The 14,222-nt window shown below is 37.6% G+C and overlaps 1 protein-coding gene across 1 annotated transcript in view; it reads left to right on the top strand.

Moving 5' to 3' along the window:
- The window catches only part of LOC139724533 (E3 ubiquitin-protein ligase MARCHF8-like), a 30,017-nt gene extending 18,225 nt beyond the window's left edge, over positions 1-11,792 (top strand). Inside the window, exons 2-3 of the mRNA XM_071635666.1 lie at positions 5,644-5,836; positions 11,138-11,792. Coding sequence (XP_071491767.1) covers positions 5,644-5,836; positions 11,138-11,313 — 369 coding nt within the window. The 3' untranslated portion in view covers positions 11,314-11,792. The remainder of the gene's footprint in view (positions 1-5,643; positions 5,837-11,137) is intronic.
- The last annotated feature ends 2,430 nt before the right edge of the window (positions 11,793-14,222 follow it).

The raw sequence follows: 14,222 nt of genomic DNA, 5'->3' as shown, positions 1-14,222 counted from the left end.
TCTGACAGCCCAGTTCCCAGTGCAGTGGATAGGCTTTGACTTCTAGATTTTGGAATTATTAAAGAACTAAACCATTTTTTGTTTTGTTTTGTTGTGTTTTTTCTAAAGGTTATGTGGCCAGTGTATGTTGCTAGAAAGAACATTCTTGACTTTATTTTGTGTCTGTGTGTGTGACTTTGTTGGTCATGTAGGTGAGGTGCAAGAAATGATCATCCATGTGTATTTCTATTCTCAAGCTAAAATTATGTTCTGAAGGAGAAATTTTGAAAACATTCTTCTTTTTTGGGGTAAATTATGTGCAGTTTCTTAATGAAAACTTGTAATGATGTATGTGAGGATACGGCAGGAAGCCATGCTTAATCTATTGAGGATGAGCTGATTTCTTCTACAACACACATTTCCCATAGATCCCTGCCTGAGTATAGTTCAGGACTCCTCCTCGACAGGTTGATTATCTATCCACATCTCCGCAGTCAAAAGAGTGATTGGTCGTGTTGTGTTCACTGGTTCCATGACATTTGCTCCTGCGACAATTGCTTCCATGAAATATCTGCATGCTAAAACCAAACTTAAAGGACAAGTTCACCTTCATAAACATAAGGATTGAGAAAATGCAACGATATTAGTAGAACACATCAGTGAAAGTTTGAGGAAAATTGGACAATCGATGCAAAAGTTATGAATTTTTTTAAATTTTTGTGTTGGAACCGCTGGATGAGGAGACTACTACAGCTTGTGAGTCATATGCGTACAACAGTATAAAGAAAATGTAAAAGAAAATTCAACATATTTTCACTTTTTTCGCATAATAAAAGAGCACTTGACTTGCCTCTTTCTAAAGGCAGGGGGAATAATATTACCCATAACATTTGTCGGTAAGGAGTCAGGGGAATGTGTACTTTTGTCAAAAGATGGAATTTTGTGAAATTCTCTTTATATTTTCCTTATATTGTTGTACGCATGTGACATCTAAGTTATTCATACACTGCAGTAGTCTTCTCATCCAGCGGGCACTGCACAAAAACTTCAAAAATTCATAACTTTTGAACGGATTGTCTGATTTTCCTCAAACTTTCAATGATATGTTCTACTAATATTGCTTCATTCTCTCAATCCTTATGTTTATGAAGGTGAACTTGTCCTTTAAATTCTACCTACAGACATAACTCTAACCTTAAATGCATAAGTTACCATTTGTAGATGGAACAAAAACCCAGCATTAGTGCTTCAAAATAGTTCTAGAATTTTAGGGATAGAAACAATCAATGTAAAAATTTGAACCAGTACAATGTATAATCAATTTTAAGTATTGTTAAATATACAAAACATGAACAATGGGTATGATAAAAATGTTTCCAGACTATACTGTGTACAGTTAAGCTTTATTAAGAAAAATGGGGATATCTCCTTTTATTTTAGGCTCTATTGCAATTTTTTTTTTTTTTATGTGGGAGGATGTTTTATGATACAACTGACCTACACATAAGCATCAAAAGTGATATCTTGAACATTTTTAAATCACTGCTCCCAAAGGTGAACAAGACCTTTAATCCTAATCCTCTCCTCGAACTTAAAGGACAAGTTCACCTTTATAAACATAAGGATTGAGAGAATGTAGCAACATTAGTAGAACACATCATTGAAAGTTTGAGGAAAATCAGACCATCGGTTCAAAAGTTATGAATTTTTGAAGTTTTTGTGCAGTACCCGCTGGATGAGAAGACTACTGCAACGCATGAATAACTTAAATGTCACATGCGTACAACAATATAAGGAAAATATAAAGAGAATTTCACAAAATTCCATCTTTTGAAAAAAGTACACATTCCCCTGACTCCTTACCGACAAATGTTATGGGTAATATTATTCCCCCTGCCTTTAGAAAGAGGCAAGTCAAGTGCTCTTTTATTATGCGAAAAAAGTGAAAATATGTTGAATTTTCTTTTACATTTTCTTTATACTGTTGTACGCATATGACTCACAAGCTGAAGTAGTCTCCTCATCCAGCGGTTCCAACACAAAAATTTATAAAATTCATAACTTTTGCATCGATTGTCCGATTTTCCTCAAACTTTCACTGATTTGTTCTACTGATATTGTTGCATTTTCTCAATCCTTATGTATATGAAGGTGAACTTGTCCTTTAACTGAAAATCCTATGCAACCTTAGCCCTTAGTCTGTAGAGAAATTGATATCAGAGCAATTATTCTGGGAGCAAATATCTCTTGCTGGCTTGTGGATCACTGCTTGTATTCCACAGGATTTATCTCCAGCATTCATGTTTATTACCTGGCAACTGTTGTGCTCTTGTTTTGTCAAATGCCTTATCACTGTCAACTTGGTATCCAAAGGGGGGTGGGGGGCATGTTTTATGGCACTAAATACCTTTGTGCTCACGGATTGTGCTTGTCAGGGGGCACATGAGTGTGCTGAGAAGGTTTTATCTACATATTGAAGCAATATAAGGAGATTGCTACACAACTAAATGAGGAGTAATCTCTTTGCGCTGCTACATGTAATGACAGTTAAGTGTAACTTGGTGTTGACGACAATTTTTTAATGTTACGGTGGCTTTTATGTCAATAAGGTCACCTCCTTCCTTCCCCAATTGCCAAGCGTCCATCGTAGGAGAATATCTTTCGGCACTGGCAGTCAGTAAAGACTAATTGAGTGAATAGTCAGTGAGTGGTCGGTCAGTGGGCAGCGTACGGTTTGAGCTCATCACATGTGCCTTAGCGTGACCAAACAGGCCGTGAAGCCACAGAGATAATCACAAATGGAAAATGAAATATATTACGACCTACCACTGGCATTTTGTTGCCCCACAAAACGATACCATAAAATACTATCCTGTTTCTATCTCTGCCACTCTTCTCTCCCATTCCTTCTCTCCTCGGTCTGTCTGTCTTTCTGTATGTCTGTCTTTCTGTCTCTGCCTGTATCTCTCTTTTACGTCTTGTAGGTTGTCACACGAGCAATAAACCTGCAGATTGACAAGCTTTATGTATTTGCTGATTCTTATCTCTTTCATAGATGAAACACAAACGGTATCCAAGCTCAGGCAGTATACTGTCTCATATGATATGTGTCCTCAAACTCATGCAGGATATACTTGTTAGTTAAAATCATGTCATTTAAGCATAATTTGCTGTAGTACTGAAACCTGCACCACAGAAAGCCAATGGATTAGAGACCTGGTAGCGTGGAGGTTCATGGATGGTTTGATTCATTTGCTGCCCACCTTGGTACATTCGAAACCATGAATAGCAACGGTCAGCAAATACGTGCATCAAAACGTGTGCTTATCTGTAATGGTCAACTCAAGATGAGATTCTTCGGCCCTTTGTGTACCGGTACTTATACAGAGATGGGTGAAGAAATTTTCGAATATGTCACCAAATATATGTGTTTGACAGAGATAAGGTATACAAATGAAAATAGAAAAAAAATAGGATAAGGTCTGTTGTATCGTAATCAATATTGCTACCTAGTTTATACAGAAGGGAACAGTTTTATATGATGAAGCACAATATACCATAATCAGGCCTGCACACTAACCCATTTTTTCTGCTGGTCAGTCAGACTACTGTAAAACATGATATACTCGCGGCACAAAATTTTCGCGAATTGGAGCCGACGGCCTTTTTCGTGGCATGAAATTTTCGTGAATTGCCACTGGCGTTCAATGCATTTAGTGTAGACAAGAAATTTCGCGAATCTTGGCGCTCGGGAAATTCGTGAAATTAAAAGCACGTGAAAATTCCTCATTTTACAGTAGTAGGTACCCAGTTTTGCCATTTTTTACTGGTCCATTCCTGAAAAAGTTACTGGTCCAACATTGATTTTTACTGGTCAGGGACTGTCGATACAGTGCCAGTATGCAGCGCTGCCATAATGCAGCCATAATGCATCGTAGTTTTCACTGCATTCTAAAGAAAATTCAGAATTTAAGTTTAAAGGCAGAATTTACCATTTGCAGATGAAACAAAACCCCAGCATTAGTGCTTTAAAATAGTTCTTAAATATGAGTTAGGAGTAGACCCAAGGAGCTGTAAAAATTTGAATCGGTAAAATCAATGTTAAGTATTCCAGTTTTTCCAGTTTTCCAGAACTAAACCATGTAGAAAAATACAGATATCTCCTTATATTTCAGGCTTTATTGCAAAAAAAAAAAATTATATGATAGGATGTTTTGTGGTACAACAGATCTACACATATGCATCAAATGTCATATCTTGAATTTTTTTTAAATCACTGTTAACAAAGCTAAACTGGACCTTTAATGAAAGTTTCTAATAAATGTGTTCAAGGCCCAACAGCAGGATCTGGCAACATGAAGATGATTCTTGCTGGCTTGATAGTGATCTTCATAAAATGAAAAGATTGAAAGTGTGTAAAAAAAAAAAATATGCGAGTAGACTTGATTGACAGGCTACAACTCTCAGAGTTCATTTTTATCTTTTGCTTTTTTCAGTATGAGTTTGTGGTTGTTGTTGTTGTTGGTTTTTTTTTTCTGAAGAAAAAGGGAGCGCTTAAATGCAGAACTATTGACATCACACAATCTTCAGTGTGAGTTATGTATCATTGGAATGACTGGATTGATGCATTGTTACATAGAAGTTTCATCCGTCAGCCATTACTTTGGATTGTATACAATCTGGACACGTTTTAGATGCCTCAGACGTTTAGGAGGCATGTCAGATTAACCCAGAAATTCTTGTAGATTCCGTATTGTATAGGACGTCATAAATGTCGATTTACCCAAGATACTTAAAAACTGGGGGCAGAGGGGGGATCCAAAAATGTTCCGTAGTTATTCTATGAGCTTTCAAATGAACAGGACGTTGGATTTGGATGATAAGGTATAGTCTGTGCTTGTGCAGTTCATATTCTAAATATCAAGCAAAAGTCATCTTTGGGGGTGTAAACTGTTAGAGAGTAATGAATTAGTGTAACACTGATATTGTTATGGTAGTGCTTTAAAGGAAAAATGTCAAGTGATGCTCTTATATTTAAGTATAATACTTGCGTGATGCTGAATTTATATGTGCCCCTAGATGAATGTTGTTGATATCTATAATTAATGTTGCGCAGGAGACCTGATTACGACAGGTACTGTACTTTTTTCTTTTAGGGTCATTCTTGGGGTCCAATGTTGTTGTTTTTTTCCAGGAAGTCTTGAAAAGATGCACATAGACTGGAAAAATATGGTGTTAACTAGCATCACATGCTATTAATCACATTGATATCAACCATGTTTCCACTACCGCAGTTGTACATTATGGTGGCAACAACTCTGCGTGTTTGAATGTCACAATTTAGGATTGCAGTGGGTAGATGGGATGTATGTATTTTGTGTTGGACAGTGTGTGTGAGTCTGTGCATGCACACACTGGAAAGGTGTCTTGGAGGGTAATGATCTGCAGTGACATCTTGTAGCCCTAAAGACAAATGATTTTAAGGTGAGAGGTATTGGAAGCGGTTTGTATATATTTGTCTTGACATATAATGTGTGGCATTTCGGTGGAAGGAAGTACTATTGCTACTTCCCGAGTATCAAAATACTTCCTGCCATTCAAGAATGTCTTTCTTTCTCTCTCTCTTTGTCCCCTCCCCCCCCCCCCCCCACCACCATTTTGCAGTGGGAGAAGCTTGACATGTCAGTGGCCGAGAAACGGAAGATCATCTGCTCCGTGTCGTTTCACATCATCGCCGTCACGTGTGTGATCTGGGCCCTCTATGTCCTGATAGACCGCACCTCCACCGAGATCCACCAGGATGGCATGGAGTGGCCATTCTGGACCAAGCTGGTCGTCGTAGCCGTTGGCTTCACAGGTGGGGCATTGCAAGCTTAGAAATGGCAGATGTGTTGAGAATTCTTAAACTTGAAATTGTTCTTGTTGTTGTTTTTTGCTCTTTATTTGCCATCACATTTATATGCTTCTGGAGACATGATGGTTTTGAGTTTGCATCTCTCCAGTCTGTCAAGATCTTTGCTACTGAGTGTATGCATGGATCTAGAATATAATGGGACACACTGACCAGTTTATATTGACTTAATATTTTGGGGATATAGGGGTCAGAGGGCAGTATCAAAATTGTGTTACTGTTTGCACATGCAAACTCCCATATCCTATGAATAGATTATCACTCTGAATTTATTTTCTTTTGTATTGAAAGGTTTGCCTATTCATGTTATTCATCGTAGCCCAGGGGCTAAATTGCCTATAGCGTTACAAATATTATGTCAGCATTTAAAATTGTACAAAAGAATATAAACTACAGACTACCAAGCAGACAATCGTCCAAGAAATCTAAGGTCTTTACCTTAGCAGAAGTAATGAAAAAAACATGAATAAATACAAAGTAATCGTTTATAATTATATCATGAAAAAACGAAGTGAGGAAACAGGTGACAGCTAAACAAAAAGAAAATCATATAGAAATAATTGTTACCATGTTTTAGATGTACACACAAATACTGTAAAACAAGGAATGTTTGCATGCATTTTAATTTCGCGGAGCCGAGTTTCGCAAAATTAAAATGTACGCTGAAGATCTTGTCTAAACTCTACGCATTTAATGTTTGAGGCAACTCGCGAAAATTTCATGATGCGAATAAGTTGACTCCCATTCACAAAAATTTCATGCTGTGAAAATATCGTGTTCAACAGTGCAAACTTACATACAGTTACAGATTATGAAGTTGAAATGCAGCATTGTGTACAAAGATATATCAACAATGTCTGCTGAGTGTCATAATCTTTCTCTAAATATACATTCTTAACAGCCTCTTTGTTGAGCTTCAGTTTGTGTAATCCAGTGGAAAATACTTCATCTGAATCACAAGTGGCAAGATGTATCATACATTAGTCCTCAAGTATACAAGTAACTCTTGATGTTTGTCTTGATATTGAAAAGGGTTAAATTTCTGATCCAAGGTGTAAGAGTACTTTGTAAATCATGAAAATATGATTATCATGCAGGGAGAGCATATACTGCAAAAAGAGATGATTAACCTGCAAACAACAATTGTTGAAGAACACATCCCTTTATATTCTTGCACAATGTGTACATATTAGAAGTGATTTATTCATTTTTAAATCTATTCATTTTTGTCGAGCCCACCAGAGGTGCGGGGAGACTAAGGGATCGCCTGCGGCGTCTGTCCGTCCGTCGTCCGTCCGTCGTCTGTCCGTAACGCTACAAAAACTTCAATAACTCTTTACTCTGAGCTTCAATTGCAATCAAACTTCGAGGGAAGAGGGGTCATACAAAGTTTCACATTTTACCATGTATGAAGGTCACCTCAAGGTCAAAGCTCACAGGCAGGGGTCAATGAACTTAAGGGCCCAATGTTAAGTTTTTATGGCGCGTTTCTATTATGACTCATAACTTTTGATCCATAGGTCCGTTTGTTACCAAACATGGATGGTAGATGTCCCTTGGGGAGTGGATGGTCACCACAAGGTCAAAGGTCACAGGCAGGGGTCAATGAACTTTAAGAGCCCAATGTTAAAGGACAAGTTCACCTTTATAAACATAAGGATTGAGAGAATGTAGCAACATTAATAGAACACATCATTGAAAGTTTGAGGAAAATCAGACCATCGGTTCAAAAGTTATGAATTTTTGAAGTTTTTGTGCAGTACCCGCTGGATGAGAAGACTACTGCAACGCATGAATAACTTAGATGTCACATGCGTACAACAATATAAGGAAAATATAAAGAGAATTTCACAAAATTCCATCTTTTGAAAAAAGTACACATTCCCCTGACTCCTTACCGACAAATGTTATGGGTAATATTATTCCCCCTGCCTTTAGAAAGAGGCAAGTCAAGTGCTCTTTTATTATGCGAAAAAAGTGAAAATATGTTGAATTTTCTTTTACATTTTCTTTATACTGTTGTACGCATATGACTCACAAGCTGAAGTGGTCTCCTCATCCAGCGGTTCCAACACAAAAATTTAAAAAATTCATAACTTTTGCATCGATTGTCCGATTTTCCTCAAACTTTCACTGATGTGTTCTACTGATATTGTTGCATTTTCTCAATACTTATGTTTATGAAGGTGAACTTGTCCTTTAAGTTTTTATGGCGCGTTTCTATTATTGGTCATAACTTTTGATCCATAACTCCATTTGTGACCAAACTTGGATGGTAGATGTCCCTTGGTGAGTGGATGGTCACCACAAGGTCAAAGGTCACAGGCAGGGGTCAACGAACTTTTAGAGCCCAATATTAAGTTTTTATGGCGCGTTTCTATTATGGGTCATAACTTTTGATCCATAACTCCAATTGTAACCAAACTTGGATGGTAGAGGGCCCTTGGGAGTGGATGGTCACCATGAGGTCAAAGGTCACAGGCAGGGGTCAACAAACTTTTAGAGCCCAATGTTAAGTATTTATGGCACATTTCTATTATGGGTCATAACTTTTGATCCATAACTCCATTTGTGACCAAACTTGGATGGTAGATGTCCCTTGGGGAGTGGATGGTCAGTACAAGGTCAAAGGTCACAAGCATGGGTCAACAAACTTTTAGAGCCCAATGTTAAGTTTTTATGGCGCGTTTCTATTATGGGTCATAACTTTTGATCCATAGGTCCGTTTATTACCAAACTTGGATGGTAGATGTCCCTTGGGGAGTGGATGATCACCACGAGGTCAAAGGTCACAGGCAGGGGTCAACAAACTTTTAGAGCCCAATGTTAAGTTTTTATGGCGCATTTCTATTATGGGTCATAACTTTTGATCCATAACTCCATTTGTGACTAAATTTGGATGGTAGATGTCCCTTGGGGAGTGGATGGTCAACACAAGGTCAATGGTCACAAGCATGGGTCAACGAACTTTTAGAGCCCAATGTTAAGTTTTTATGGCGCGTTTCTATTATGGGTCATAACTTTTGATCCATAACTCCAATTGTGACCAAACTTGGATGGTAGAGGGCCCTTGGGAGTGGATGGTCACCACGAGGTCAAAGGTCACAGGCAGGGGTCAACGAACTTTTAGAGCCCAATGTTAAGTATTTATGGCGCATTTCTATTATGGGTCATAACTTTTGATTCATAACTCCATTTGTGACCAAACTTGGATGGTAGATGTCCCTTGGGGAGTGGATGGTCACCACAAGGTCAAAGGTCACAAGCATGGGTCAAAAAACTTTTAGAGCCCAGTGTTAAGTTTTTATGGCGCGTTTCTATTATTGGTCATAACTTTTGATCCATAGGTCCGTTTATTACCAAACTTGGATGGTAGATGTCCCTTGGGGAGTGGATGATCACCACGAGGTCAAAGGTCACAGGCAGGGGTCAACAAACTTTTAGAGCCCAATGTTAAGTTTTTATGGCACATTTCTATTATGGGTCATAAATTTTGATCCATAACTCCATTTGTGACTAAATTTGGATGGTAGATGTCCCTTGGGGAGTGGATGGTCAACACAAGGTCAATGGTCACAAGCATGGGTCAACGAACTTTTAGAGCCCAATGTTAAGTTTTTATGGCGCGTTTCTATTATGGGTCATAACTTTTGATCCATAGGTCCGTTTGTTACCAAACTTGGATGGTAGATGTCTCTTGGGGAGTGGATGGTCACTACAAGGTCAAAGGTCACAGGCAGGGGTCAACGAACTTTAAGGGCTCAATGTTAAGCTTTTATGGCACGTTTCTTTTTTGCCATAAATTTTTACTCTTTAATATCTCTTTTTATCTGTTATATCTCTTTTTTTATCTGTTATATCCCATTTGCGTACAATTTCTTGTTCGCAAATGGGCGAGACACATTATGGCACGTGCCTTTTTGAATCTATTCACTTTTTCCGAGAATCAGGTTTTTTCACAGTCTCAGTATTGCAGTGATCCAAAAATGTATTATATTTTTCTCTGTAGAATTCCCCCCCCCCCCAAAAAAAAAAAAAAAAAAAAAATTGAAGTAGAGCCTATTACATGCCTATTACATCAATTTCTTTGATTTTGGCTGAAGTAGGATTGTAATGACATTATTAGCTCGTTGTGTGCCATGATGCAAAACCCATTATTTTGAGACAGCAGCATAGTCATGCTTTGGGAAAACATTTCGTTTTTTCTAATATATGTAACATTTACAGATTTTTGTTACTATCGACATGTGATGAATGAAGTTGCAAAGAAACTGCCACGCTTTGCTTAGATAGAAATTGCATGACACATCTGTGATTGTTTTTCTTTCAAATATCCAGTAGCTACATTATTGTAGAGCCATGACATTTGCACATAAAATAGTGGCAGAAATGTAGAATTTACTAGCAAATCCACCAGGGAATACCATTTCATACCGTAAAAGTGGATATTTTCATGCAACTAATTTTTCGCCTTCGGTCAGGTAAAAAGTGTTTCGTGTGTTTTTATTTCTGCGGAATCAAGACATCAACTACTTATTTTTGCGCTAGTTTGAGGTTGCGCAAAATGCACAAAAATTTCAACACTGCAAAAATTTCCACTTTAAAGTAGTGAATCGCAACATAAAATGCAAGCTACATGTGACAGGATTAGAATCGCCAGAAGCACTTTTAATTTACTCTGGTATTTGGCAATTTATCAATCGGTTTGGGTGGGTTGAGTGGGTTTGAGCATTTTAGCAAAATATGCAAATTTGGCACGCCGTCTACTGAGTCAGGCATGCGAACGTGGCACGTAAAGAGTTAAGGAGCTGAAACATATGAAAATACTATTCTTTCACCTGAAATTTTAGTATCAAAGTGTCACTGTGAAGTTAGAATTGTGCATGACTCCTAAACCGAATGGATCGTGAATATTGCGAACTAACAAACTGGTTGGCTGACATAATCTAGTTTTACATGCCTTTTTGCATAGGTTTTGCTTCCATAAACACAAAAGGCTACCCTTAACTTGGTTTAATAATAATGCAGAATGATATGTTGATATTATATCAGCTAATGAGAAAAAACAAACAAACTTGGATTTAAGCATTGAAATTGGGTATAACGGGTAAAGTCTGATTGAAAGCACATGGATAGGTCCTTAGAAGCAAAGCTGCTTTTATTGTGAACATGATTTGTATTCAGAATGAATTCAAATGACATACGTAATGTTTCTCTCTTTCTTTCTCAAACATGTCAATCCTGCAGGTGGCTTGGTCTTCATGTACGTCCAGTGCAAGGTGTATGTCCAGCTATGGCGGAGGCTCAAGGCCTACAATAGGGTCATCTACGTCCAGAACTGTCCGCCGGAGATGAGGACTAAGGCAAAGGAGCAGAACAGCCTTCAGGAGCCTCCCAAGCCTCAGATGGACATTATCAATTGATTGAGGCTATCTCTTGGGCCCTACCAAGAATGGTAATGGGTCAAATTCACAGGAGGACTTCTAGACCTCAATTAATCATGTCTGGTGGGACTCGGATGATTCAACTCACATCTGAATGGTGCATTGATATGTTAATTCTCTGTTCAGTTTTCATAAAGTACTTTAATAGATATGGAGTAAAAAAGCGAACTTCTTACATTCCGAGGCTGATGGGTAGTTATCTTGGAGGTAGCCACAATTCCTCTCATCATGACGAGCACATATTTTTTTTCTTTATTCTGAGGAAGGACAGGAGATTTCTTCATTCATTTTTTTTAATCTGCTTCTTGCCTCCATTTTGTATTTACCTCCATGTTTTTATAAGATTTACATGCATGCAAGGTATGTTTTGCTGTCCATGATGCTCATGACTTTGCAGACCTGCCATTTAATGCAGTATTGCTTTGTGAGGGTTGACATTTACATTTGAGCTAGAAGTATAATGATAGCGATAATGATAATGATGGTGATAATGATAATAATGATAATAGTAATAATGATAATGATAATAATAATAATAATAATAATAGTGATAATGATAATAATAATAATAATAATAATAATAATAATAATAATGATAATAAAAATTATAATAATAATAATAATGATAATAATGATGATAATAACAACAATAACAATAACGATAGTAATAGTAGAAATTATGTGTGGTAACATGTTCCATGTTATTTAGTTTCTAATCTTATCTTTCAAAGTGAATGTGATGTGTCAGACATGTTGACTCTGTTACAGTAATGCTTTCCCATATTCTTTCCCCCTAGTTTCTACTCAGATTTCTAATAATAATAAAATTTCTAATAATAACACCCCCAGTATTCGGTCACTTAAGCTTTTTTGCAATATTTTTCAAACTAAAATAATACATACATACATCATATCTACATCAATGTATGTAAAATATATCAAATTTCTTTAATCTCAATTTTCATTTTGTTAGATATCACACAGAATTTCACAAAATCCCAAAATATATCACCTTGAAAATTCCCCAGAATACGGTCACCGTGACCAGTATTCGGTCACGCGATATGCGCGTTCAAAGTCAATGCATGTTCAAGGCAGCTGAAAAATGCGCCGCGTGCTACCTTGTTGGGGCAGAATTGCATCGGCGACATTGCAGCGCCTGTTGGTGACCGAATACTGGGGAATCGGCACTTGCATTCAACCCTTGTACATTGAGACACTGTATCGGCACGTACGGAAATTTTGTTTTGCTTTTGCTTTTTTGAGGATACCATCACACTCAAAGCTTGCGATAAGCAAAAAATCCTGCGAGAGAATGGCGTATATCTCGATCTTTAGCGCTTTTTCGGCGACCCGTACTCTTAAAACTGGGCTCAATCCGAGTGCACTTTTGGAAAGTGGCGCCGATTCTGCACTTTTGACGGTAAAATTTGGGATTTTGGATAGATTTTTGGAGGGGGCTGAGGGAGTTTCCTGTTGTGAATGAGTGTGCAAGTATGTGAATTGATGTGATTTGCGTGTGTTGTGACAGTTGAACTTACTGGCTGGTGACAAGTGATAAGTGACCGAATACTGGTAGCTGACCAAATACTGGTACCCTTACTCTATGCCTTTCTATAATTAGTTTGGCGGCAGGCAGGCATAGTGCTCCATAAGTTCAATATTATGACATGCAACTTAACCAGTTTATTTTAATATATTGGCTCACTCGGAACAAACGGAGGAAGGAAAGCGGGGTAAATCATTGGACATGGAACATGCTCACCTCACTACAGTCATCCCTTATCTCATGTATGAAAAAAACATAGTGAGCAATCACTTTTATAAGTTGATAGTTTTGCTAATGCAATTGTGATGTACTTCACCTATTCAAGAATTAATTGGGGGGCGGGGGTATGTGTTCTCCTGGGCCCCATTTCATAAAAACTTGATATGAGAGCAACTCTTGCTGGAATGGCAATTGTCATGGTAACAACAAGAATACAGCTTCCTGATTGGCTGCTGCTGTGAGCAGTTGCCATTCCAGCAAAAGTTGCTATCCTAAACATCTTTTATGAAATGGGGCACTGGTCATTCACAAAGTCCAGGACATGGAATATGGATTATCAACTCTGCTGCCCCATTATTAACCTTTCTGTGTCTACCCGATTTCCTATCTATCTATCTGTCTCTCCCTTGACCCGTGTAAGTGCAGTGCTCATCACTCAACTCAAACTCTTAGTCCTACCAGCCATGAGATTTATAGCACCTTGTGAAACCAACCTTTTCATGAGGTCATATCAGAATCTTAGAAATTATGCTGGAGATATTCATTTTATTTATCTATATATTTATTATTTTTTTACAGATTATTGTATGTTCTTTTTCATAAGTAAAGTATATGGTGACAAGGAGGCAATGATATAGGCACCTTAGCCAAAGTAGATTTTGACCACCGAGAATGAGATATAGAGATTTTGAGAACATCATAGTTTTGTGGTTATTTATAAGAAGTCATTATTACAGGATGTGCCGGTTGGTGATCGGTCAAAATGCAATCATGTGACTAATGCAGTGAAGATCAGATTTGGTATATAGTATTATAAGTGATGATGTCACATCAGGCAATATAATTCCAGAATTTGACTGGCTCTAGACGGAGCTTGAATGAAATGATTTCTATTTATGTAGACCATAACATGTTAAACACATATTGCCTTGTCTTATCATTGCATTACAACACTTGACAGTACCTTATAATTCCCCCTTGAGAGCATGTTTCTCCTGAGCACTACATGCTGCAGAGAAAACACAACTCCCATGGGGTTGTCAAGCATTATATCAAACCTCTGAAAAGGCAATATCTGTTTAATATTGCTTGCATCAAATCTCTCCATTATGATATGTTT

This window comes from Diadema antillarum, unplaced genomic scaffold (genome assembly GCF_040938485.1).
Source record: "Diadema antillarum isolate AM-2024a unplaced genomic scaffold, OU_Dant_1.0 scf00000220, whole genome shotgun sequence".
NCBI lineage: Eukaryota > Metazoa > Echinodermata > Echinoidea > Diadematoida > Diadematidae > Diadema > Diadema antillarum.
This window is presented reverse-complemented; position numbering and strand designations above follow the sequence as displayed.